The sequence below is a fragment of the Panthera pardus genome, unplaced genomic scaffold (genome assembly GCF_024362965.1).
Source record: "Panthera pardus isolate Hobbes unplaced genomic scaffold, ASM2436296v1 HiC_scaffold_11, whole genome shotgun sequence".
NCBI classification, from domain to species: domain Eukaryota; kingdom Metazoa; phylum Chordata; class Mammalia; order Carnivora; family Felidae; genus Panthera; species Panthera pardus.
Window position 1 is genome coordinate 92,728,103 of NW_026526666.1, and position 24,762 is coordinate 92,752,864.

General features: G+C 44.0%; 1 protein-coding gene and 1 long non-coding RNA gene across 2 annotated transcripts in view; one reads left to right on the forward strand and one right to left on the reverse strand.

Moving 5' to 3' along the window:
- Positions 1-6,639: 6,639 nt before the first annotated feature.
- On the reverse strand, positions 6,640-7,536 carry LOC128775898 (uncharacterized). The gene is made up of 3 exons (XR_008420861.1): positions 7,322-7,536; positions 6,827-6,998; positions 6,640-6,756 (listed from the first exon to the last, which is right to left on the reverse strand). It is a non-coding gene; the product is annotated as an uncharacterized LOC128775898 (long non-coding RNA).
- A 61-nt stretch (positions 7,537-7,597) lies between these two features.
- Positions 7,598-24,762, forward strand: part of UBR4 (ubiquitin protein ligase E3 component n-recognin 4) — a 131,391-nt gene continuing 114,226 nt past the window's right edge. The window contains exons 1-11 of the mRNA XM_019461565.2: positions 7,598-7,812; positions 16,065-16,162; positions 17,385-17,488; positions 18,255-18,384; positions 18,497-18,636; positions 19,141-19,243; positions 19,365-19,506; positions 19,666-19,790; positions 23,006-23,130; positions 23,729-23,788; positions 23,874-24,064. Of these exons, the coding sequence (XP_019317110.2) occupies positions 7,637-7,812; positions 16,065-16,162; positions 17,385-17,488; positions 18,255-18,384; positions 18,497-18,636; positions 19,141-19,243; positions 19,365-19,506; positions 19,666-19,790; positions 23,006-23,130; positions 23,729-23,788; positions 23,874-24,064 (1,394 nt within the window). The 5' untranslated portion in view covers positions 7,598-7,636. The remainder of the gene's footprint in view (positions 7,813-16,064; positions 16,163-17,384; positions 17,489-18,254; positions 18,385-18,496; positions 18,637-19,140; positions 19,244-19,364; positions 19,507-19,665; positions 19,791-23,005; positions 23,131-23,728; positions 23,789-23,873; positions 24,065-24,762) is intronic.

Sequence of the window (24,762 nt, forward strand, 5' to 3'; positions counted from 1 at the left end):
CAAAAAGCTATGCAGAAATGGAGTGTATTTGAATAGGAAGCGTGCCAATTCAATCATATAAGAGTTGTGTTATTTAAAAACAAAATGAAATCTGGGGCAGCTGGGTGGTTCAGTCAATTCAGCGTCCGACTCTTTTTTTTTTTTTTTTTTAAGTTTATTTATTTCTGACAGAGTGAGAGTGAGTGTGAGCTAGGGGGGGGCAGAGAGAGAGGGAGACCCAGAATCTGAAGCAGGCTCCAGGCTCTGAGCTGTTGGCACAGAGCCCGACACGGGGCTCGAACTCACGAACCATGAGATCATGACCTGGGCTGAAGTCAGATGCTTAACCGACTCCCCAAGTGTCTGACTCTTGATTTCGGCTCAGGTCATGATCTCAAAGTTTGAGTTCGGGCCCCACATAGGGCTCTGCTGACAGCAAGGAGCCTGTTTGGGATTCTCTGTTTCTCTTTGCCCCTCCCCCACTCATGCTGTCTCTCTCTGAAAATAAATAAACTTTAAAAAAACAGTGAAATCTTTTTGTGGTCATATGCTGCTGGTAGACCATGATAGAGAAGGAAGAAACAAGATAATCATTTTACTTTTACTTGAGTAATAAAATTCTGAAACTGATTTTAATGAGTGAGTCAACATCTAGGTGTCTCCAGGAGAAAACCAGCATCTTTTCATCCTGACTCAAGGCATAGTTTGTTTAAAGTGTCCTGGGAGAAGGAAAGAAATTAAAAAAAAAAAAAAAAAAAATTCTGCCCTAGTTTTGAGAGAGCCGGCTGGAATGTTGACTGCCCTATATATGTGTGTGCAGCTGCGTCGTTAGCTACTGCCTTGGTGCCTGCCCTGTTTGCACAGCACCCCCAACTCTGCTAGATTCTGGTTTTTATTTACCTACATATGTGCCAGAATCTGAAAGAGCAAGCTAAGGGGAGGGCTTCTCTGCCGTTTCATAAAATGCCCTGTATTTCAGCTCTGATCATTACCATTCTACTGAAAGTTATTGCAAAGCAAGTGCTTGAAATGGCTGATGCTGATGGCATGTTCCAGCGTCCATCTTGTCATTTCCTACCTTTCACCGTCTTAAAGCTGTGCTTGGTTGGGACCGGCTTCACCCAGCCTCTACCTGTGGCATTTGAAACTGTTGCCCCTCAGTGCTCTGATTTTTCTGGTCTTCCTCTTTTTCTGTGCGTTTCCCTTGAGCTGTCTGCTTCCTCTCTCTTCAATAATTAGGTTAATTGGGAGCCCCCTGCAATGTTTCACTTAAAGAAGTAAGTCCTTCAGCATTTTTAATGGTTTTTAAATTTTATTTTATTTGGTCACTTTCAAGATCTTTGGTGGAAGATTTTGCAGCTAGTTATTTAGTGATTGTCAGTCCCTTTAGGGAATAATGTAAAATTTGTGGCTTTTGTTATAATTTTTCCCTAGCCTTTGACTCTGCAGTCAGTTATTGGGGAAAGTATGAGTTAACTACAGAATCAGAACATTCAGGGGAAGAACCTTTTTAAAAAAATTTTTGCCAGATGAGGGGCACCTGGCTGGCTCAGCTGGTAGAGAATGCGACTCTTGATCTTGGGGTTGTGAGTTTGAGCCCCAAGCTGGACGTAACTTGACAATTACTGCATAATCAAAAGAACGTAGACAACGTTCTGTGCACTTTTATTGTAAGTTTGTAAAATGTAAACAGAGGTACCATCTACCTTTCAATAACGAAGGACATACTGGTACTTTGTATGAACTGCTTCAATTTTGCTCTCCACGTTTTTTAAATTTTTGCTTTATTTGCGTGTGTGTGTGTGTGTGTGTGTGTGAGAGAGAGAGAGAGAGAGAGAGAGAGAGAGAGACAGCGAGAGAGTGCGCGCGTGCGTGCGCACAAGTGGGGGAGGGGCAGAGAGAGGAAAGAGTGAATCCCAAGCTAGCAGCACAGAGCTGGGTGGGGTGTGCTCAAACTCATGAAACAAGATCATGTCCTGAGACAAAACCAAGAGATGGACGCTTTAACTGACCGAGCCACCCAGGCACCCCTCCAAGTTCTCTATTTTAAGACTATTTAATAGGTGCACCTGGGTGGTAGAGTGGATTAAGGGTCCGACTCTTGGTTTTGGCTCAGGTCAAGATCCCCTGTTTCTTGGGATCGAGCTCCCTGTCAGGTTCTGCGCTATCAGCCTGGGATTCTCTCTTTGCCCCTCCCCGACTCTGTGCTCTCTCTCAAAATAAATAAACTTTATAAAAAATAAAAAAAAAAAAAAAGACTAAGAAAAAAGTTAATGCCCCAAACTGTAAGATGAGTCTCTCCCTCAAAGCCTTCCCCCATTCTGTGCCCCAGAGGTAACCACTGAACAATTTGGTAAATACCTCTCCAGATTCCATAATGTTCTGCAACTTGATTTTATCACTTAATGTATCGTGAAGAGCTTTCCATATTAGCAATATGGATTTCCCATACCCTTTTTTAATGGCCACAAGGTTGCAATTCTTAGATGTTATTCCATTAGAGATTTTTATGAGATCAATCGAATACTCTTTCAGGTAAGTCTATTTTGTATTATTTAGACCATCTTTCCAGTAAGGATTTATAAGGTAAATGATGTGCACACACCCGCCTCCTCGGAAGGCATTAGTGTGACCTTGAGACTGACCTCCAACCAAGAAGCCATTTTTCTTTATTTTGAGAGAGAGTGAGAGAGAGAGAGAGAGAGAACATGAGCACGGAAGGGGCAGAGAGAGAATCCCAAGCAGGCCCTGTGCTGACAGTGCAGATCTCTTGAACCATGAGATCATGACCTGAGCTGGAATCAAGAGTCGGATGCTTAACAGACTGAGCCACCCAGGAGGCCCAAGAAGCCATTTTTCTATTAGGACTGAGGCTTATGTAAATTTCTGATCCATGATACTGGGAAGGTGCCTTTCCCAGTATACAGACTGATGACACTTGGGGGGGGGGCGGTCTTTATAAAATAGCCACTAATTTGTATGGAAGCACACTTTTTCTTTTAATGTTTATTTTTGAGAGTGGGGGAGCAGCAGGGAGAGAGGGAGATGGAGAATCTGATGTGAGCTCTGCACCGACAGCAGACAGCCTGATGTGGGGCTTGAACTCGTGAACCGTGAGATCATGACCTGAGCCTAAGTTGGACACTTAACCATATGAACCACCCAGGTGCCCTGGACGCACACTCTTGTCTCCTATCACCTCACATGCAATTGGAATGAGTGAAAGTCAGTAAAGCAAACTAAGCATTTCAAAGGCACATTTACTCACATAAGTGGTTTACGGTTTTGGTGACGTTGTATATCCCATATGCTAGACTAGAAGAGTGATAAACCAGAGTGTAGGGTTACGCTTATGTCTGCCAGTTGGAATGCGTATCCTATTTTTAAAAAGCCTGTATAAGTTAAAATGCTATTGTAAGTCTGGTTATTTTGCAGTTAGAATAGAGGATGTGATATTCTCTGCATGGTCTTTATGGTCAGTGTGCTTCTGCCAAGAACATTCACTTCTGACCAGGGCAGCTCTCCTGTCCCCCTCCCACCCCCAGTAGTGCTAAAGGATACAGTTTAATCGCTTGACTCCACTTTTCCTAGATTTTTATGTATACGACTTTCCTTCTGCTAAGTACCTGCCACATAGATCATTATACTTAAGTCATGTTTTCCTAATCATAAAGCAAAGTACTCACAAACTTTAAAAAAAATTTATTTTGAAGCAGTTTCAGACTTACAGAAATGTTACAAGAAGAGTACAGAGATTTCTCAGATATCCTCCACTCAGATTCCCCAAATGTTAACATTTTACCACATTTGCTTTATCCTTCATCCCTCCTGTCTCTAAATGTGACAGTCCACAATTTTGCTGAGTGCAAATCCTAAAAGATGGGCAATGGCAGGTCTGAGGAATATAAAAACCATTTTATGAAAGAAAACTCTTCTGATATATTTGTGATCTTACATAAGTTATTTGGGTTAAGCTGAATTAGTGTCTCCATCTAAGCTTCATTCTGTAGAAGTTTGCCAGTCAAGCTTTCAGAACAGCGTTGCAAATCTGGATATTCACCTTATTATAATTTCAACCATTTCAATTGTGCTCTTTTCGTCCTCAGTTTCCTGTAAGTCTTGCTTCCTGCTATTCTGTAAAACTGACATTGGATTCTAGTCCCTGCACAGTTGCCAAGATTGCTCCTCTCTCTTAAAGTAAGAAGGCTGCAAGGCACATTTTCTGCTGTTTTAAATTCATACCATATACAATGCAGTATTATGGGAAAAATAATCAATACTTGTGGATTACAAATGACTATCTTATTACTAAATTGAATTAGGCTTCTAATCTATTTCCTTATATTCATGATACTAAAAACAAAAACAAAAACAAAAACCAACTCTGTTCATTGTGAATTACCAAAAAGGAGCTGCTCTCCATTCCAGCATTCAGTTTTGCACTAGGAATTTCCACAAAATAGGCACTATTGGCTCTGATAACTTTGTAAAAGCCCAAGAACAGATTGACCTCTGTTGGCCACCTCTGATGGCTGCTGGGAGCTAACACTTGCAGCTTATTCACGTGATTATTTCTTTAAAAAATGTTTATTATTGTTTATTTTTTTGAAAGAGACAGAGAGCAAGTGGGGGAGGGGCAGAGAGAGAGAGAGGGAGACACAGAATCCAAAGAAGGCTCCAGGCTCTGAGCTGTCAGCACAGAGCCTGACATGGGGCTTGAACTCACAAACTGTGAGATCATGACCTGAGCTGAAGTCGGACGCTTACTGACAGAGCCACTCAGGCACCCCAATGTAATCATTTCTAAACACACAATGTCTACTAGAATTTCTTTCAAGCAACTCTTATCAGATGGAATTTTTTTGAAATAAAAATGCCACTATCTCTTGTCTTTGAGGTTCCTGCAGTGACAGTGACCTCTTGTTTTTATTACTAAAGATTTTGATTTAGCAGTTCTGAGTGAAGCCAAGGAATCTGGATTTTATTTCTTAAGAGAGAGAGAGGGAGGGAGGGAGAGAGAGCGCGCGAGAGAGGGCACATGCATGAGCAGGGGAAAGGGGCAGGAGAGAGAGACTCTTAAGCTGGCTTCACGCTCAGCATGGAGCCTGACACGGGGCTGGATCCCATGACCCTGGGATCATGACCTAAGCCGAAATCAAGAGTTGGATGCTCAACTGACTGAGCCACCCAGGCGCCCTGACCTCTTACTGTTTTCAGATTGAAGTATTTTTAACTGCTAATGTGTATACATCATAAATATACAATTGAATATTATGTTTTCCATATTTTTCCACTTCCCAGGAGGTTTCATCACACTTCTTCTGTCTGTATTCCCACATTAATACTATTCAGTCACGGCTGCTTAATTTTTCCTTCACTGCATTTTTGTAACATGACTATATCATAGCTCTCTTTTACAAGTTTTAAAATTTTAGTTCCTTAACCCAGCCTCTTGGGATTAGAAGGAAACTAATATTTTAAATCATTCAGTTAGTAATTCATAAAAATTACTGTTTAGTTTCTATCTTATTTTCTGGACTACAGTATTGGAAGCTTGTGTTACATATAGAAGTCTCTTTTAGTACCCTATTTACTGTGTTCCTTTCTTATCTAAATTTAGAATGTGGAAGGGCACCTGGTTGGCTTGGTTAGCAGAGCAAGCAACTCTTGATCCCTCGGACCTGAGTTTAATCCCACATTAGGTGCACAGCTTACTTAAATTTACAATGTGGATGCCATTCCAAACCTTGAAGCAACACAAGAACAAACCTTGAATACTGAAACTAATATGCTGCTTGTAAAGAAAGATAACTGGAGTGCTTTCTCCAAATTGATGAGCCAGAGATAGTAAAAAGTAATGTGAGTTTAGGTACAGGTGCAAATTGCCCGGTGATAGTCCGCATTTATCTTTTTACTATGTCTCCTTCAAGCAGCAGGTGGAGGGGGAAGGAGGAGAGCAGGAACATTTGATCTTCTATTATTTCCTGAAACCTCCCCAAGAGAACCTCCGCAGGTTGATTTTGTACTTCAGGTAAAATGAAATTAATGTCCCAAGAGCCACTTTAAAATTTCAAGCCAAGGGGTAAAATTTCAAGCTACCTGGGTAGCTCAGTCAGTTAAGCGTCTGACTCTTGGTTTCAGCTCGGGTCACGATCTCATGGTTTCATGGGTTCGAACCCCATGTTGAGCTGTGTGCTGATGGTGCGGAGCCTGCTTGGGGTTTTCTTTCTCTCTCTCTCTCTCTCTCCCTCGCCCCTACTCATGCTGTCTCTCTCTCAAAATAAGTAAATAAGCTTGAAAAAAAAATTTCAAGCTTTTTCCTTAGGACTCTGGTTCAGTATCTTGAACTGGTGCAGTATTTGGTATGTTATGGAGAAGTTTCTTTCTCTGTTTTTTATTTTTTTTATTTTTATGTTTAAGAAACCTGCTGTTGTGGGGCACCTTGGTTTTGGCTCAGGTCACGAACTCACCACTTGTGGGACCAAGCCCGGTGTGTGGCTCTATGCTGTCTGCACAGAGCCTGCTTGCAATTCCCTCTCTCCCTCTTTCTCTCTGCCCCACCTCCGCTTGTGCTCTCTCTCAAAAATAAAGAAAAAAACCAAACAACTCTGCTGTTGTTATTATTTCCTGACATACAATCAATTACCTTCTTACTGAAAGTGCAGATTGATCATCAGGTACCAATTTATTTACCAGAGTTACACCAAAACAACAGTAGCTCCTCCAAAACTTGGGGAAGAATTTCAGGGCTTCAGGATCTTCAAACCGTCCACAGTTCTTGCGATGATGATCTTTATTTAGGCGGACTGTGGGTCACAGGGCCTAGAGCTCGATGCCGTCCACCGACACCCCTCCACCCCCGCGAAGATTGTCCTCAATGCACGCATACCTTTCCTGGAGTCAACTGGTCAAACCGCTTTTCCCTCTTAGATCTTGAACCCAGATAGCTCTATCGGCAAAAATCCGTTATTAAAATTTAAGTTCCTTGTTTGCTAGTAGAAAAATGGGGAAAAAAGAACCTGCCGGGGCAGATTGCAAAGACCGATGTAAATGCTGGCTGGTAATACTACTGGTGAGGGTAATCAGAACGCAAAAGGGATCTGAGCGCGAATTAAGTAAGACTAGTGACTGCAATAGCGAGACGTGGTGTAGGGAGTAGAAAGTTGTCTAGAGTGCGAAGTGCTGTAGTATCACTATTAAGGGGGTCACTCGAGAGGGAGCAAGCGGGTGAGTGATTAGACTCTGGTCCTTAGCTATCTCGGGCCAGGACCATCGTATCCGCAGATGCATAGTCTACTGGGCTGCCCTGGTCTTGCCAACTTCAACTAAACCCCCAGCTCACCTTTTCCGGATGCCGCGAAGCCACCTCGCTCCTACCTCGGGAAACGACTCCCAGCGCGCAGGCGCGGAGGTTAACGCTCCCCCGCCCTCCTTCAAAGCAGTACGTCCTGCGCAGGCGCAGCTCCTCGAGCCCGCCTCCACGCCGCGCCGAGCTTCTCCTGAGAGCAGAGTGAGGCCGCCCTGCGCGTCGCGTGTTTTGCCTGGCGACTGCGTCGCGCAGTCTGACGCGACGATTGCGTCATTTCCGCCCCCTCCCGGGAGGCGGCGCTGGGCCGGTGGCAAGCCCCCGAAGGGAGCCGCAGTAGTACGACGGAAGATGGCGACGAGCGGCGGCGATGAGGCGGCGGCGCCGGCGCCGGCGCCCGGGGCCCCGGCGACGGGGTCCAGCACAACCCCGGGCTGGGAGGTGGCGGTGCGGCCCCTGCTGTCTGCGTCCTATTCCGCCTTCGAGATGAAGGAGTTGCCGCAGCTGGTGGCCTCAGTCATCGAGAGGTACCGGGCGGCGGCCCCGGCAAGGCGGGCGCCGGGAGGGGGAGGGGAGGGCGCGCCGGATCGTCCGGACCCGCTTCCCAGGTCGCCTCTTGAAGCTTGGCGACCCCCGCCCCAGCCGCGGCTTTGGGGCTCCCGGATCCAGGCAGATGAGGGCTTGTCCAGGGCTCCTTCCGCCGGCCCTTGTAAATTATCTGTGCCTCGATTTCCCTTCCGAGCAAAACTTTTGAGGACGCCCTCTGGAGAGGGCGTGGTCGGACCCGTTTGGGAGTGACTTTGAGATGTTTCGCGCTCTTGGGGGAATGTCCTCGGGGCTGCCCCCGGTGTTGAGGTCAAAGCACTGATGAGTTTGCATTTCTAGCCCGTCCTCATCCCCCTACCCGGGGCCGGAGCGGAGCCTGGGGTTTAAATTGGAGATCTGCCACATAATTTAATAACGGTCTTTCCGTGGTGCTGTAATCACTGGGGGCACGTGCTGTTAATGTGACTGAAGCCACTAGTGACCACTGATGACTTTCTTTTCAGGTTGCGCTTATTGTGTATTGCTACCGTAACGGTCTTTGATGGAAAACATTTCTGGGTTAGACTGAGGTCATTTTCCCACGGAAACAGTGCCCTCGCTCTCGCGCGGGCGCTCTCGCAGTAGAATATCTTCAGACCTTATTACAAACGGGATTATGTATTGCTTTATCACATCGTTTTGTCATTTTGTACGAAGTTCTTAGTTCGTGATAGTTGTCTTCGTACAAGGCCGTGATAACAGAATGCCTGTGTTTTCCTGACTTAACCTTGTTCAGAGGAGTCTTCCATTGGTTTAATGGTAGACATGCTTTTAAAAAGGCAGTCTTTCTTTTATTTTACTAGCCAAACCTTACTAGAACAATCTGCAGTTGCTGACTGGGTCATTTTAGCTTCTTGCCAACCAGGGTATATCTTAATGTGACCCAGAAGGTTAGAAATTGCTATTTATTACTCAAGGGAGGCCCATGACTTGACAAAATGTTTATTATAGTGCCTGTTGTTAGGTTTGTGATGCTTTTGGCTCAGGTTTTTTTTTGTTTGTTTGCTTGTTTGTTTTTTAAATAGCGACTGGGTTTGGTAATTTCACAGTTAACTTTACAGATGGATTTTCCTATCTAATTATTAAGCCAGGAATGTTCTAAAGATGTAAACAAGTATCAAGATACTGTTCTCAAGTTATATAGCCTCTTTTTTTTTTTTAATGTTTATTCATGTTTGAGAGAGAGAGAGAGAGAGAGAGAGAGAGAGAGAGAGAGAGAGAGAGAAAACACGAGGGCGTGAGCGGGGGAGGGGCAGAGAGAGAGAGGGAGACCTAGAATCCCAAGCAGGCTCCAGGCTTTGAACTGTCAGCACAGAGCCCGATGCAGGGCTTGAACTCACGAACCATGAGCTCATGACCTGAGCTGAAACCCAGAGTCGAATGCTTAACCAACTAAGTCACCCAAGCACTCCTGTAGCTTCTTTTTTACCTGTTTTGAACATTTACTTTGTTGGCATTTTTCTTGATTATGCTCATAATGTTACTTACAATGGACAAGTTTCTACTCTTTAGAACATTTTTTCATATGGTGTTTTTTTTTTTTTAATTTTTAAAAAATGTTTATTTTGAGAGAGAGAGCGAGAGAGCGAGTGAGTGCTAGCAGGGGAGGGGCAGAGAGAGAGGGAGAGAAAGAATCCCAGGCAGGCCTCGCATTGCCAGTGCAGAGCCCTTCTGGGGGCTCGAACTCCCGAACCATGAGATCGTGACCTGAGCCAAGATCAAGTGTCGGATGCTTAACCGACTGAGCCACCCAGTCACCCCGTTTGTTTGTTTTTTAAAGATTTTATTTTTATGTAATCTCCACACCCAATGTGGGGCTTGAATTCACAACCCTGAGATCACAGTCGCGTGTCCCACTGAGCCAGCCAGGCGCCCCTGCTTTTATGTTTTTGTAACATGAGCTGAGTAGGTTATAAAGTCATTTGTTGACACCCTCCCATTCATCCGGTATTCCAGACCCATCTTTTTGAAACTAACAGTTTAACAACTCTGTTCAGCTTGTAGAAGGAGCCAAAACCAAATATATCAAACTGGGTTTGAATTTTGCCAAATAAGGGACAGGGTCCCCTCCTGCACCCTAAGGTGACCTAGAGTTGCCTGTGTTTGTAGGCATTAGTAAGAACTCTCTTCACGGTTTAGAAAACAAATCCAAACTAATGCACGTTTTAGTAACAAAATTTTTAATTGTAAGGCAAGATCCCTGAAGTCTTGGTTCCGGTTTTTGTGGCTTGGTTAATTTTGAAACCTGTGATCGTAAGAAAAGTTGTCAGAAGAAATACTTGGCTGACAAGTTCTTTACAGTTAAAAAAACAACCAAATGTGCAAGTGTTCAGTTTGGTATAGAGCAGAGGTCGACACACTTTTTATGTAAAGGGCCAGAGAGCAAATATTTGCAGGCTGTATTTCCTCTGTGGAGTCGTCAGCCCGGCCATTGTATGGCAGAAGCAGCCTTACACAGTACGTAAGTGAACCGGTGTGGCTGTGTTCCACAATCTCATATATGGGCACTGAAATGTGCATTTCATATGATATTTCATGTCACAAAGTAGCCTTAAATTTTTTTCCCCAGTCATAAAAAAATTGCAAAAACTGTTCTTAAATATGGGCTGTTACGAAAACAGTGCCAAACCCTGGTTTAGAGCACAAAAATTAGTGCCTTGCTATTCTGTTTCTCAAAAGTTTTTTTTTTTTTTTTAACCTCTCAAGAAAAAAAAAAAAGAAATGAAGATGTAAGAATTATGGAAGTATTGGGGCTCCTGGGTGGCTCAGTCAGTTTAGTGTCTGACTTCGGCTCAGGCCATGATCTCACAGTTTGTGGGTTTGAGCCCCGCGTCGGGCTCTGTGCTGACAGCTTGGAGCCTGGAGTCTGCTTCGGATTCTGTGTCTCCCTCTCTCTCTGACCTTCCCTACTCATGTTCTCTCTCTCTCTCTCTCTCTCTCTCTCTCTCTCAAAAATAAATAAACTTTAAAAAAATAAAAAAAGAGAATTATGGAAGTATTCCCTATATATAGGATTACGGCTGTCGAGTATAGGACCAGATCAGCACCATACAGATGCTGTGGTGGGCTTTGTTTTGTAGGTAATCAAAGGTTTACCGGCCTAGGCTGCTACTTTACTTTCGGGTTTGCCTCTTGCATCTGTGGTTCCCTTTCTATTGTCTTGACTGCCATGTTTTTCTTCCTTGCCTCCGGGGACCTTCTATTTTTCTGTTGCAATCTGCTACTCTCTGCTTCTCTTTTAAATTTTTTTTTTTCAACGTTTTTTATTTATTTTTGGGACAGAGAGAGACAGAGCATGAACGGGGGAGGGGCAGAGAGAGAGGGAGACACAGAATCGGAAACAGGCTCCAGGCTTCGAGCCATCAGCCCAGAGCCTGACGCGGGGCTCGAACTCACGGACCGCGAGATCGTGACCTGGCTGAAGTCGGACGCTTAACCGACTGCGCCACCCAGGCGCCCCTCTGCTTCTCTTTTAGATGTCCTGACTCCATCAGGCCAGCTCTTCCTTCCTATCTGGCAGCCTGCTCATTGAATTCCTCCCCATTTGATCATTGGGGATGATAACTTGCCCTGAGACTCCTTTGTGCCCTACCATTCTACTTGTTGTCTCTATTCTTTCATACCTTTATAGTTGCATTTGAACTTTGGGTTTGAAGAAAAGATAAACAGAATTCCTAGGTCTAGCCCTGTTTATTAAGTTTGATTTTGTAGCCAAACTGTAAGACAAAGGAGGAATAGATTCACATGGGTAAACTTGGAAGCATACTTTCAAAAGTATCCTTTGAGGGGTACCTGGGTGGCTCAGGCGATTGAGTGTCTGACTTCGGCTCAGGTCATGATCTCACTGTTGGTGAGTTCCAACCCTGTGTCCAGTTCTGTGCTGACAGCCTGCAGCCCCACTTCACATTTTGTGTGTGTGTCTCTCTCTGCCCCTCCCCCCACTCACACTCTGTCTCTCTTTCAAAAATAATAAACATTTAAAAAGTTATATGGGGTGCCTGGGTGGCTCATTCGGTCAAGCGTCCGACTTCAGCTCAGGTCATGATCCCGCGGTCCGTGAGTTTGAGCCCCGCGTTGGGCTCTGTGCTGACAGCTCAGAGCCTGGAGCCTATTTCAGATTCTGTGTCTCCCTCTCTCTCTGACCCTCCCCATTCATGCTCTGTCTCTCTCTGTCTCAAGAATAAATAAATGTTAAAAAATTTTTTTTTAATTATAAAAAAGCATCCTTAGATTTTTAAAAGAAAAACATATCTGAGTTTACTTAAAGAGGAGTTGATTTTTATTTTTACTGTCTGTGCTAGCATGTCTTTTAGTAGTAAAGATTGAAAATCTTTTCAGTGCTCTTACTTTTCCAGACCAGAAATGGAGCTAGAACTAGCTCATTAGAACACATGCCATATTTGGGATTGATTAGGATAATTGCTGAATGTAGCCTTATGTTTTAAGGTACTATCAAATATGGCATTCCTTTCTTAACTCTGTGTAAGATATGTTGGTGACCATAGTTGTCATTGACCCTTGATTACCAAAAAAAAAAAAAAAAAGAAAAGAAAACGCCGCTTTCCCGTGAGCCAGCCCTTCCTAGGCTTCTCTGGCCTCCTTAATGATAAATCTCTTTCTGTCTCTGCCTCCCAGGTGTTCTATAAAATTTAGGCCAGAGAGACCTACTTGGGAAGGCAGAAGCTGTTACAAACATCCCTATTAGATAATGTACTGTCATTTCCTAAATATCTTAAAAGGGAGAAGAGGATACATTAATGTCATGATCTTTTGAATTTACATGCAGTAGGACTGAAGTTCACAATTGACCTACAGGGGGAGAAAAAAAAGCCTGCCACCAAATGATAGAGCAAAAGGCTGCGATTAGTCCTCATGGCTGGTTAATGCCTCCATGTCTTAGTGTCACATTCACCACAGGTTTGTCAAGAGTGTGAGGAAGGTATCTGAAGGCTTTTAGTTCTTTGGTTAACATGTGTTAAGTACTAGTGACACACAGCAGATGTTCAGTGAGCATATATTTTTTAATGCTTTTATTCTTTTTGAAGAAATTTAAACTTTTTGTGCACGCTTGTGCAAGCAGGGGAGGGGGGCAGAGGGAGCGAGACAGAGAATCTTAAGCAGGCTCCACATTCAGCGTGGGGTCTGGGGCTGGATCCCATCACCCTGGGATCATGACCCGAGCCTGAATCAAGAGTCGGACTTTCAACAGACTGAGCCACCCAGGTGCCCCAGTGTTTTTATTCTTCAATGTATTCATTATGCTTATTTGTTTCCTGATTGTAAGTGTCATAAACAAGCATAATGGATTCTCTTCTTGGGGGTTTATGATTCTGATGAAGGGAAAGGGGTTTGGGGAGTTTACAAAAAAGATATAAATAGTATGTTATCTAGGAAGGAGAGGGGAGGTGAATCCCTAGTCTTTTATTTTGTCCTCTTGGATTTCTACCTTTTCCTAAAAAAAGCTAGATATTTCCAGACCCAAGCCAGTTCATTTTTACTTACATGTCAAATTGGATTTCTCTGACCTGGCTGCGTAGCTGCTGTTTTCCTTTGTACTCTGCCTCACATTTATTTTGTATGGAATATACATGTTTCCCATTCCATGTCTTTCAGCCCAAGTGCTGCTGTTGGAATGTTTGTTAGAAGAAGCAGATGTTTCAGGAAGATAGCTTGACTGCCCAGAGGAGAGAGATGTTTTTACCTATAATTTTATTTTTCTTTCTCTTTGTTATATTTGTGTTCAGGTCTTCATTCTTCCTCATTCCTACCTAACTTCTTGCCCTTTGTCCCATTTTTTCCATTCCTTTGCATCCTCTGGTGTCTTGATGTCTCAGATTCTTGGGGAATGAGGGAGGCAGCAAGTCTTTATCAGGTGACTCGTATACACTTGTTTCTTTAAAATCAAGAGGTATGGTCCTTTGGACCACAGGTCCACATGTCCACATGTCTACTCCCTTCTTCTTTTCAAATTAATTTCCCCTAGTTTATCCTTAGTTGCCCTAAGCAAATTGTAAGCGGAGCCTGAGAGTGCTCCATTTTTTTCTATGCCAAGGTCCATCTTTCCTCAAAGTGCGTTCTTGTTTCTTTATTGGAATAAGGCAGTTGTGTATTTCTAGGGCAGGAAGGAAGGTTGGTTAAATCACAATGGCGCAACATTGAACCAGGCAATTAAATAAATACGAGTTTATTCTCTTATTTTGAATTTCTTTCTTTTTTTTTATTTTTATTTAAAAAAATTTTTTTTTTTTTTTTTTTTTTTTTAGCGTTTATTTATTTTTGACACAGAGAGAGACAGAGCATGAACGGGGGAGGGTCAGAGAGAGGGGGACACAGAATCTGAAACAGGCTCCAGGCTCTGAGCTGTCAGCACAGAGCCCGACGCGGGGCTCGAACGCACGGACCGCGAGATCGTGACCTGAGCCGAAGTCGGCCGCTTAACCGACTGAGCCACGCAGGCGCCCCTATTTTTTTTTTTTTTTTTAACGTTTATTTATTTTTGAGGCAGAGAGACACAGAGCATCAACAGGGGAGAAGCAGAGAGAGAGGGAGACACAGAATCTGAAACAGGCTCCAGGCTCTGAGCTGTCAGCACAGAGCCCGATGCGGGGCTCGAACTCATGGACCGTGAGATCATGACCTGTGCCGAAGTCGGACGCTTAACCGACCGAGCCACCCAGGCGCCCCATTGAATTTATTTCTTTATCTGAATGGGAATGAAAGAAACAGAATAAGTTCATCCTTTGGGTGGGCAGTTTTTCTTTTAGCTTTGGTAAGCCTGCTCAGCTGAAAAACAGGGATGAACACCTCTGAACTTTTGAAATAAAACAGAGAGGGTAAATGACTCTGTAAAATACATCAAATTACAGGGTGGGAAGACTTTAGAACAATGACTAAAAAAATGTAAGGATGGAAATGAAGGAAGAACTAAGTAAGTGAGGTAGAAGTAGGGGATTTAGTAGGGCGTTTTATGCTGAGTAGGATACCAGCATGTACCAAATGTGATGGTCACCAGAAACTTTGAGCGTCACTTGGTGCTTAAAGGTTTTTGTTTCCTCTTTTTTTTGTCCATCATAGAAATGATCTTTGGTGGGCAGGAAGATCCTTGCACGTGATAGGTGCTCAATAAATATTTTTTCTTGGTGAAGAAAGATATTCCAAGATAAGGAACTGATCTTTGGTAAATCACCATTTATCCTCAATAAATCCCCACATAGTAGAGTGTTTGCAATGCCAGACTCTTAAGTGCTGTTTGAGATGATTCATCACTCGCCCTGGCACCTCCCTAGTGTTGAACTTGTCTTTTTGGCTCCTGTGTTGATTTGGCAGGTGGATAGAGTCCTGACTGTGTATATTTCCCTTCCCAGTGTGATCCTTCTTATTGGAGAATTAACTGACTGAAAAAACTATTTAGCCACAGCCCTCTAGTCTTTCCGTTTAATAAGAAACATTTTGTTTTATTTTGTTTTCATTGCCTTCTTGTTTCTTGGGTTGTGGATTAGGATCTGATTTGATAGAATGACATAAATGTATACGGCTTTAAGACCTAGGTGGACCCCAGATTTTCACAGAAGAGGACATTTCTTCAGCTAAAGATAAGGGGATGTGGCTAAAATCCCTGAATTTGTTGTGATTTAGCTGTGTCCTGGTTGGGGATGTGGGGAGGTGTGGAGATAGGAGAACTCTGGTACCTGGTAAATTTTAGGTTTTAGCACTGATCAGGTGATTTCTGCCTGCATTGTTATTCTTTTTAAGTTATTTGTGTTATGGACTGGCCTTGTTTGGTCTTCAGAATGGGTTACCATGACCTGTGTTCCCACTACAGTATTTTGAGTGTGCTGGTCTACCCTCTTTTGGCCAACACATGCCATTATTAGGTTTTGGTCTTTGCCAACCAGTAATACAGGACAAAATGGCATCCTGTTATGTTTTTACCTGTGTTTTTAAAATTCTAAGTGAGTTTGAAAATATTTCCTGCTTCTTAGCCATTGCTGTTTACTAAGTCTGACACCTTGAGCAAGGTGCTTGATTTTAATTTGCTAAGCTTCACTTTCTCAATCTTGAATATAGGGATGGTAACAGTGCCTCTCAACTAGGGTTGCTGTAAGGATGAAGTAGGGCAATGCCTGTAAAGCGGATGGGCATCTGGCAGACAGGAAGCACTAAATAAATGCTAGCTGAATTATTTTCTTTGCAGCGAATCCGAAATCCTGCACCATGAGAAGCAGTACGAGCCCTTCTACTCCTCTTTTGTTGCACTTTCCACACACTATATTACAACAGTCTGCAGCCTCAGTAAGTATTCTACTCTTGTTACTCCTTGCCGAGGGCTTGGGAATAGGGGAATTGTGTCTCCTCTTTGTAGGGTGTCTGAACAGGTTGTTAATGAAGTTGTATTTTAGCACTCTTAACCTGTTCACCCAGTGGTGGAAACTGCTGTCAGTCTGATAAGGCTCTGGAAGTTCCTTTACCTGGGCCAATCAAGGGGGCTTTAAAAACCACTTGGTTTGGATACCTGCTTTATAACCCATTAAGTTAACTTTCCTTCCGTTCTTAATCAAAAGCATTTTACTGATTTCACACATGCACGTGTAATTACTAGCGTGTTAATTTCTGGGAGTCGAGGCGGATGGGTGGATACGGACCTGGGGTTAGCAGCCACTGACGAGGGCTCTATTATTCCTTATTTGGTTTGGTGAGAAAGTAAATTCTCCTTTTGTGTTCTCTGGTATCTCAAGGGATTTCAGTTTCAGTTCCCATTCTTTTAAACTTTTTTTTACCCTTATTTTCCACTATTTCTGAATTTTTGCGTTTCTCTTTTTAAAAAAAATCCTAAGATGGTTCTGAAGAATTGTAATTATTTGTTTACTTAAATAGTTTGCTACGCATGTAAAATGAAAGGAAGGTATAGGGTCGCTCAGTAATCTTCAGGTGTCCAGTGCTGTTTATTATAGGCGCTGTTCCTGTTGAAAGAATCAGTTTTAGCTTGAAGAAATTTTGTGTAGGAAGCCCTTTGCAAAAGGCATTTAGAACCTATGGGGAAGAAGAGGTAGTATGTTCTAATAGTTGAGAGCATGAACTCCAGAGTCAGACTTCCTGGATTTGCTTGTGGCTGTGTGACTTTGGGCAAGTCATTTCATCTCTGGTGTAATTTCCTTATCTGTTTAGAAAAAGGAGGGGGGAGGGAAACAATAATAGCTACCTCTTAAAATTGGTTTAAGGATTAAGTGGATTAGTATGTTTGAAGTGCTTGGTACTTATTGTGATGTATATCCTATTATTATTAATTTCCAGTAAATATAAGATAGGTTGATCTAAAAGCAGTGGATGGCTGTCAGTGCCAGGATGCCTTTGTTTGCGCCTTGGATTGTTGGTTCTGAATGATTCTTGTCATAGAATGACATCGGGAATGTCGGACATGTGGAGCTCAATGGTTGTCTGGTTTTGATGTACTGACTGTGAGGCTGAAGCAAGCTGTAGCAGTCTGAGGTTAAGTAAAGCTTACTTGCTTTCTCAGTCCCCCGGAACCAGCTTCAGTCCGTGGCAGCAGCCTGCAAAGTCCTGATTGAGTTTTCTCTGCTACGTCTGGAGAATCCAGATGAGGCTTGCGCTGTGTCCCAGGTGAGAGTGTCGGGCTCTTCCGGGGCCCTTCTTTCGAAGTAGAACTTTGACAGACTAGTGGAATGGTGGAGAAGGGGTGGCAGAGAGCAGGGGTTGGTGAACATTTCCCGTAATAGGCCAGAGAGTAAACAATTTGCTGACCATTCAGTCCCTGTTGCAACTAGTCTCTATCTTCTAAACTCTGCCTTTGTAGTGTGAAAGCAGCCACAGACAATACGTAAATGAACAAGGGAAGCTGTGGTCCAGGAAACTTTATTTACAAAAATAGGCAGTGGGCTGAATTGGGGCTGTGGTTTGCCAACCTCCTCTGGTTGCACAGGCTTTTGCAAGGATTGCAGAGTGTCACGTTTCCAGGGACCAGGTCAGTAACAAAATCAGTGAAGTGTGCCAGCCACAGCTATTAAGGGCCAGTCGCTGTGTGGCTCCAGCCGATTGTTGCCAGGCAGGGGTGGAGACTCAGTTGCTCTATCTTGGGGATTATCAAGAGAGATAAGAAATCTGGATTTGAATGCTAAAACTTCCATGCTTTAAAACGTTAGCTAAAACTTCAGGTAAAAAACTGAAAATCCAACAGCAACACTTTGAGACTAATGAGACAAATTTGCAAGCCAGATGTGGTCTGAGGACCATCAGCTTGTGATCTCTGCTTTAGTGTTTTTCCTCATTTCTATTCTTGCTAGCAAGCTCAATCTGGCCCTGTGCCAGTTACAAGTCCCAAAAGAGTAGCATCTTCTAAAAGACATACTTGAATTTGTTGTCTTCTCAGAAACACTTGATTCTCCTAATCAAGGGCCTGTGCACTGGCTGTAGCCGACTAGACAGGACTGAAATTATCACGTTCACAGCCATGATGAAATCCGCCAAGCTGCCACAAACAGTGAAGACGCTCTCAGATGGTGAGCGTTCGTTTGCCAGACCCAGTTCCTTGGCTGCTTCCCTGGCCAACTTTCTCCCGCTCTGCCTTCTAGCGGTACTCTGTTCATCCTGTTTTTGGTTTTATATTTACAGTGGAAGATCAGAAAGAGCTGGCCTCACCAGTAAGCCCAGAGCTGAGGCAGAAGGAGGTACAGATGAATTTTTTGAATCAGCTGACGTCAGTTTTCAACCCTAGAACTGTAGCATCGCCGCCCGTAGGTCCACAGACTCCGGTGAGTTACTCCAGCCAAATGTCCTCACCCCTTGGAAGTTGTTAAGATGAGAATACTAGAAAAAAGTAGCAAATGCATCTTCTGTTTGCGACATAAAGTGATTAAGTGCCTATGATAGAAAGAAATATAAGAATACAAACCAGAAAAAAGCAAAACTTACCCTAACGTTCTGTCCACTGTTGTTACTCTTTGGATGGTCATTCTTCTGAATTTCTCAGTGCAAATAAACGTGAAGAGCACGTACATTTTTCCGTCAAAGGTATCACACTCTGTACTGGTTGTAGAATATATATATTTTAAAGCTATATATTTTTCTCTTCTTGGGAAACTGACTTGTATTTTGCCTACATTAGAGGGGGAGTTGCCCCTCACTAACTGGGGAGTCTGAGGAGTATCCGTAGAGCTGCTTCGTTTGGGTGCTTTTTTCGATTCTGACTGCAGGGCTGTAGTCGGCAGCTGGTGGTGTCATGATAGGCCTTTCACGTGCCTTTTGTTTCTCTTTAGGCTGAAGGAGAAAATGAGGAGCAGTCATCCACAGATCAAGCCTCTGCTGTCAAAACCAAGAATGTGTTTATAGCTCAGAACGTGGCTAGTCTTCAAGAGCTTGGTAAGACTCTTAATCATCGTCAGAAAGCCGGTTTCTCTGCTTTCCAAAATTTCATACGTGGAAGAGAATCCAGCAGCAGACAGAGGCCTGTTTGTAAGGTTGAGCCTTGTCGTTGATTCAGGTGGCTCAGAGAAGCTGCTGCGTGTGTGTTTGAACCTGCCATATTTCCTGCGCTACATCAATCGGTTTCAAGATGCAGTGTTGGCCAATTCTTTCTTCATCATGCCTGCAACAGTAGCCGATGCCACTGCTGTTCGCAACGGGTAAGGGGCTCAGGCTGTGTGCTTTACGTTCTGATGCTGCCCTCGGAAAGAGAAACCGGTTAGCTTTCTGTGGCATGCCGACTTTCTTTAGTGATCAGAATAAGAAACAAGGGATTCACAGAGACGTTCTTGTTAACCTCCTCCTCTGTTATGTTCTAGTTTTCATTCACTGGTGATTGATGTTACCATGGCGTTGGATACCCTCTCTCTACCTGTGTTGGAGCCTCTCAATCCTTCTCGTCTGCAAGATGTGACAGTCCTCAGCCTAAGTTGTCTCTATGCAGGTGAGAGGTGATGATGTCTGTTCTCATTTTGTCAGTCAGGTACAAGTACGCTTTCTGGAAACCATGAGATCCTTTTTTTTCTTTTTGCTTTTTAAATTTTTTTTTTAAATGTTTTTTTATTTTTGAGACAGAGAGAGACAGCACGAGCAGGGGAGGGGCAGAGAGAGAGGGAGACACAGAATCGGAAGCAGGCTCTAGGCTCTGAGCTGTCAACACAGAGCTCAGCACGGAGCTCGAACTCATGAGCTGTGAAATCATGACCTGGGCTGAAGTCGGATGCTTAACTGACTGCGCCACCCAGGTGTCCCAACCATGAGATCCTTCTGAGTGCTCTCCCCGCCTGACTTGTGCCCTTCCCCCTGAGGATCATCTAATGTCTCATCTAGGTGAAATGAGGTCTCAATAGGAGTCTTGTAAATTATCGTGTTGTTCCACTGCTGGTGTTGTTATTATGTGCATATTTGATTTTATAGTATGTGCAGATAGTAAATGTCTGTGTAAAGCAAAATGCCAAGTGCTGTTGGGATATTGAGATGAACAGTATCTGATCCTTGGCCTCAAGGAGCCTACACTGAGAACAGTTAGGACCGCAGGGTATGACATGAGATGAACAATATCTGATCCTTGCCCTCAAGGAGCCTACACTGAGAACAGTTAGGACCGCAGGGTATGACATAAAACAGGAGATGACAAAAAGCAGTAAGAGGAGTGTAGCACGGCTGGGTGTGCGAAGTAGAGAGAGAGGGAGTCTTGCTGTGGGAGCAGGTTTGAGGAAGCCTTCATGGAACAGGTGGTATCTGTTTATATTAATTATTCTTCGTGCACCCACAAAATCTCTCTTCCTGTTGATCATGCTGCCTTGGAAGTGGGGCCTGACATCTGGCGTTCACTCACTTTTAAGTTATGACAGTGACTTTTTACCCCAATTCACTGATCCTTGATTTCAAATAGCATAGTCCTGGTATGTCTTGGAAGGTATAACAATTTCCTTTGTTTACTTGGCTCTCTGAGTGAGGATTTGAACAGTCTTGGAAACTTGACCTTGGGGACCATCACGAAATTGCTGAGGTTGATCATCTCCCTATATTCTTCCAACAGCTTTATTTTGAACATCTGGATGCAAATAGGAATTGGGTAAAGCAGTAGTAATGAAGAAGTTCTGTTGATGTGCCTGTAGGGCAGGTGGATTTTCAGTAGGGCTATCCCTAGGCAGAGGCAGAGGCAGAAGCAGGACTCAGAGTGTCCTAGAGTCTGGGGGCACATACTGTATCAGTGTGTGTGGAGAGGAGGGGCAGGGGGAGAGGATATGTGCTTAGTGGGTATTGTACAGTGGGAAAGAAAGGACACAATCAAAGAGGTCTTAGAAATGCAGGCTAGGGGCACTTGGGTAGCTCAGTTAGTTGAGCATCCGACTCTTGATTTCGGCTCAGGTCATGATGCCACGGTTGTAGGCTCAAGTCCCGTGTCTGCACGGAGCCTGCTTAAGATTCTCCCCCTTCCCCCCTCCCCTCCTTCATTCCCTCCCTCCCTCCCCCTCTGTCCCTCTCCCCCGCTTGTGCTGTCTCTAAAAAAAAAAAAGAGAGAGAAATGCAGTCTAAGTCATTTGGCTTATGTCCTATAGACAGGAGAAACCATTGAAGATTCTGAGCTATATTTTAGGAAGAACATTCAAGTAGCAGTACACAGGACATTTTGGCATGGAGAAATTTGGAGTCTGGAAGCTCTGTTAGGATTTTTTTTATAGTCATTCAGGCGAGACACATTAAGGGCCTAAGCTAGGGCAGCAGCAGTAGGAATAGCAAGCTAAAGATACCTGTGAAGATACGTTCTCTCCCAGCCCAATTCCAGTGTTTATTTCCTTGTCCTCTGCCTTTGATTTTTGCAGTTTTTTTTAAATTTTTTTTTTTTTTAAACGTTTATTTTTGAGACAGAGAGAGACAGAGCATGAACAGGGGAGGGGCAGAGAGAGAGGGAGACACAGAATCTGAAACAGGCTCCAGGCTCTGAGCTGTCAGCACAGAGCCCGACACGGGGCTCGAACTCACGGATTGTGAGATCGTGACCTGAGCCGAAGTCGGACGCTTAACCGACCAATCCACCCAGGCGCCCCGATTTTTGCAGTTTTTAAGTTGGGGTTTGTTTCAATTATTAGGGAATTTCTTGAATATTACATGGCCGTCAGTATACTTGGTAATGGTTAAAGAATCCTTAAAAATTTTTAGTCGGATTAAAATCCCAGAGTTGGTTTGTTGAAATTTGATGGCCTGGGATTTGACTTAAAGACAAGGATTTGATGTCTTTGAGGAACACCAAGAGTGGAATGTTTTTCCCTGTAATCTTGAAAAAATTGAAGATATCTTGTGATGTCTTTAAAGTTTTAAAGTTAATAGATGTTTATTTCTAAAGCAGTTTTAGGTTTACAGAAAAATTGAGCAGGTGATACAGAGTGCCCATCTACCTTCTGTCCCCAGTACGGTTTCCCTCATCATTAACATAGTGCATTAATAACAGTACGTTTGTTATAATCGATGAATGCACTGTTGATACACTATTAACGTCTGAGAAGTCTGTTGTTGACATTATGGATTTCTCTTTCAGACAGTTCTGTGGCTTTTGACAAACGCATAACGTCGTGTATTCGTCATCACTGTGACACAATAGTTTCACTGCTCTGCAGTCCCTTGTGCTCTACCCAGGAATCCCTCTCTCCTACCCCTACCCCTGCCCCCTAGAAATCACTGATCTTTTCACTGTCTCCATAGTTTTAGCTTTTCCAGAATGCCCTAAAGTTAGAAGCAGTCTGCTTGGATCCCGCATTTAAGTTTCCTCCGTGATTTTTTGTGACCTGATAGCTCGTTTTTTGTTATTGCCGAATAATACTCCTCGTACGGGTGTGCCGTAGTTTGTGGTACTGCATCCACCTGTCGAAGGGCATCTTGATTGCTTCCAGTTGTTGGCAACCATGAATAAAGCTACAATAAGTATTTGTGTGCAGGTTTTTATGTGGATAGAAGTTTTCAGCTCATTCAGCTAAGTACTTAGGAGTGTTGATTGCTGGATCGCATGGTATCACTGTTTAGTCTTGCCCTGTGGACTTTACTGTCTGTGATCAAATCATGGAATTACCTTTGGGTAGGTTGTTTTATGGTTCTGTTTTGGTGGGCTCGTGGGACTGCCATGATTCGAATCCGTGCATCTTTCTTTTTTTCCTCCAGGCGTGAGTGTGGCAACTTGCATGGCCATCCTGCATGTGGGTAGTGCCCAGCAGGTGCGGACGGGGTCCACGAGCTCCAAAGAAGACGACTACGAGAGCGATGCGGCTACGATCGTCCAGAAATGTGTAAGCCATGCCATCTGGACCCAGGCACTGCCATTGTTCTGTGAGGAGATAGGGTCAGGCCCCCCTCTCTTCCCGGGTAGAGCAAAGGACACGGAGTGCTCTCCAACCCTTCCGCTCGGGTAACAGGTCTGAGTGGTAGGTGTTTGGCGTGTTTGGCAGCTTGGTTGACTCTGCAGAAAACACTGCATCTTCGTGTTGGCAGTGGACCCTGTGGGCGAGGAGTCATTCAGTCAGCACACGTAGTTGAAGGCGTGCTGTGTGTCAGTGCGCTTTTAGTGAAGACACACGATACACGAGATAGCCGCAGAGAATGCTAAGCATGTAGGATGAATCAGTGTGGTAAGCCGTGATCTGATGTGGGCCTGGGGTATTGTTTTAGATTGGGGGCAGGGGACACCGCTGAAGAGGTGACATAGGAGCTGGATATAGAGAGTAGTCAACACCATGCGCAGGTCAAGGGAAGTGTGATGGGATTGTATCATTAGAAGGTGCCTTGAGGACATTTGATTTTATGAGCGAAGTGAGTTTGGGTGGGATTAACATTTGTAATGAAATATGACAGCTTGCTCAGCTTTTTGTTATGTTTGATGTTGTGCAGCTTGAAATATATGACATGATCGGACAAGCGATCAGCAATTCCCGCCGGGCCGGTGGAGAGGTAAGAAATGTGTCTCTGCTACATTCCTGTCTCACAGCCTGTAAGATCTCTGTGTTCATACTTTGCTTTTGTGCCTTTTTAACAGCACTATCAGAACTTCCAACTGCTGGGCGCCTGGTGTTTGTTAAACAGTCTTTTCCTCATATTGAACCTCAGCCCTACTGCCTTGGCTGATAAGGGGAAAGAGAAAGACCCACTGGCCGCACTCCGAGTCAGAGACATCCTTTCTCGCACAAAAGAGGGAGTGGGCTCTCCTAAACTGGGGCCTGGAAAAGGGTATGTGTCTACTCAATTGCTACTCATGTTTTGTTTTGTTTGCCTGCCATTTTATCTTGATGGGGAGCTGGTGTAACCCCTCTTGTCTTTGCATCGATGGAAACATTTGCCTTCATACTTGGTTGAATTTAATGACTAAGGTGATGACCATCATCCACTGTCTCTACATCATAGCTGTGTCATTTTGGATAAATCGTTCATTCTGATCTTGTTTCCTTATCCATAAGAGGGGGAAATGTGTGTGTAACGTATTTCAGGGGTTTTATTTATTTATTTATTTTTTAACGTTCGTTTATCTTGAGGGAGAGCGTGCGCAAGCTGGGGAGGGGCAGAGAGGGAGAGAGAGAGAATCCCAGGTGGGCTCCATGTTATTGGTGCGGAGCCCATTGCGAGCCCATTTGAACTCACAAACGTGAGATCCTGACTTGAAGCGAAATCAACAGTCGGAAGGGCAGCCGAGCGAGCCACCCAGGTGCCCCTATTTCAGGGTTTTTATGAGGGTCAAATCAGAAAACAGTGCTTCTGTTTTGTGTAATGGGCCTGTTTAACTTTCAGCTGATGGCTCACTGCATGTTTAACCTCTAAAGAGGATTCTATCGGGTCCCCCTGCCTTGCTTCCTAAAATGTTTGCATCTGTTTGGGTGAAGTAAGCCCTGCTTGCTAGGAGAGAAGTTAGACATATGACTTCCATGTGGCTT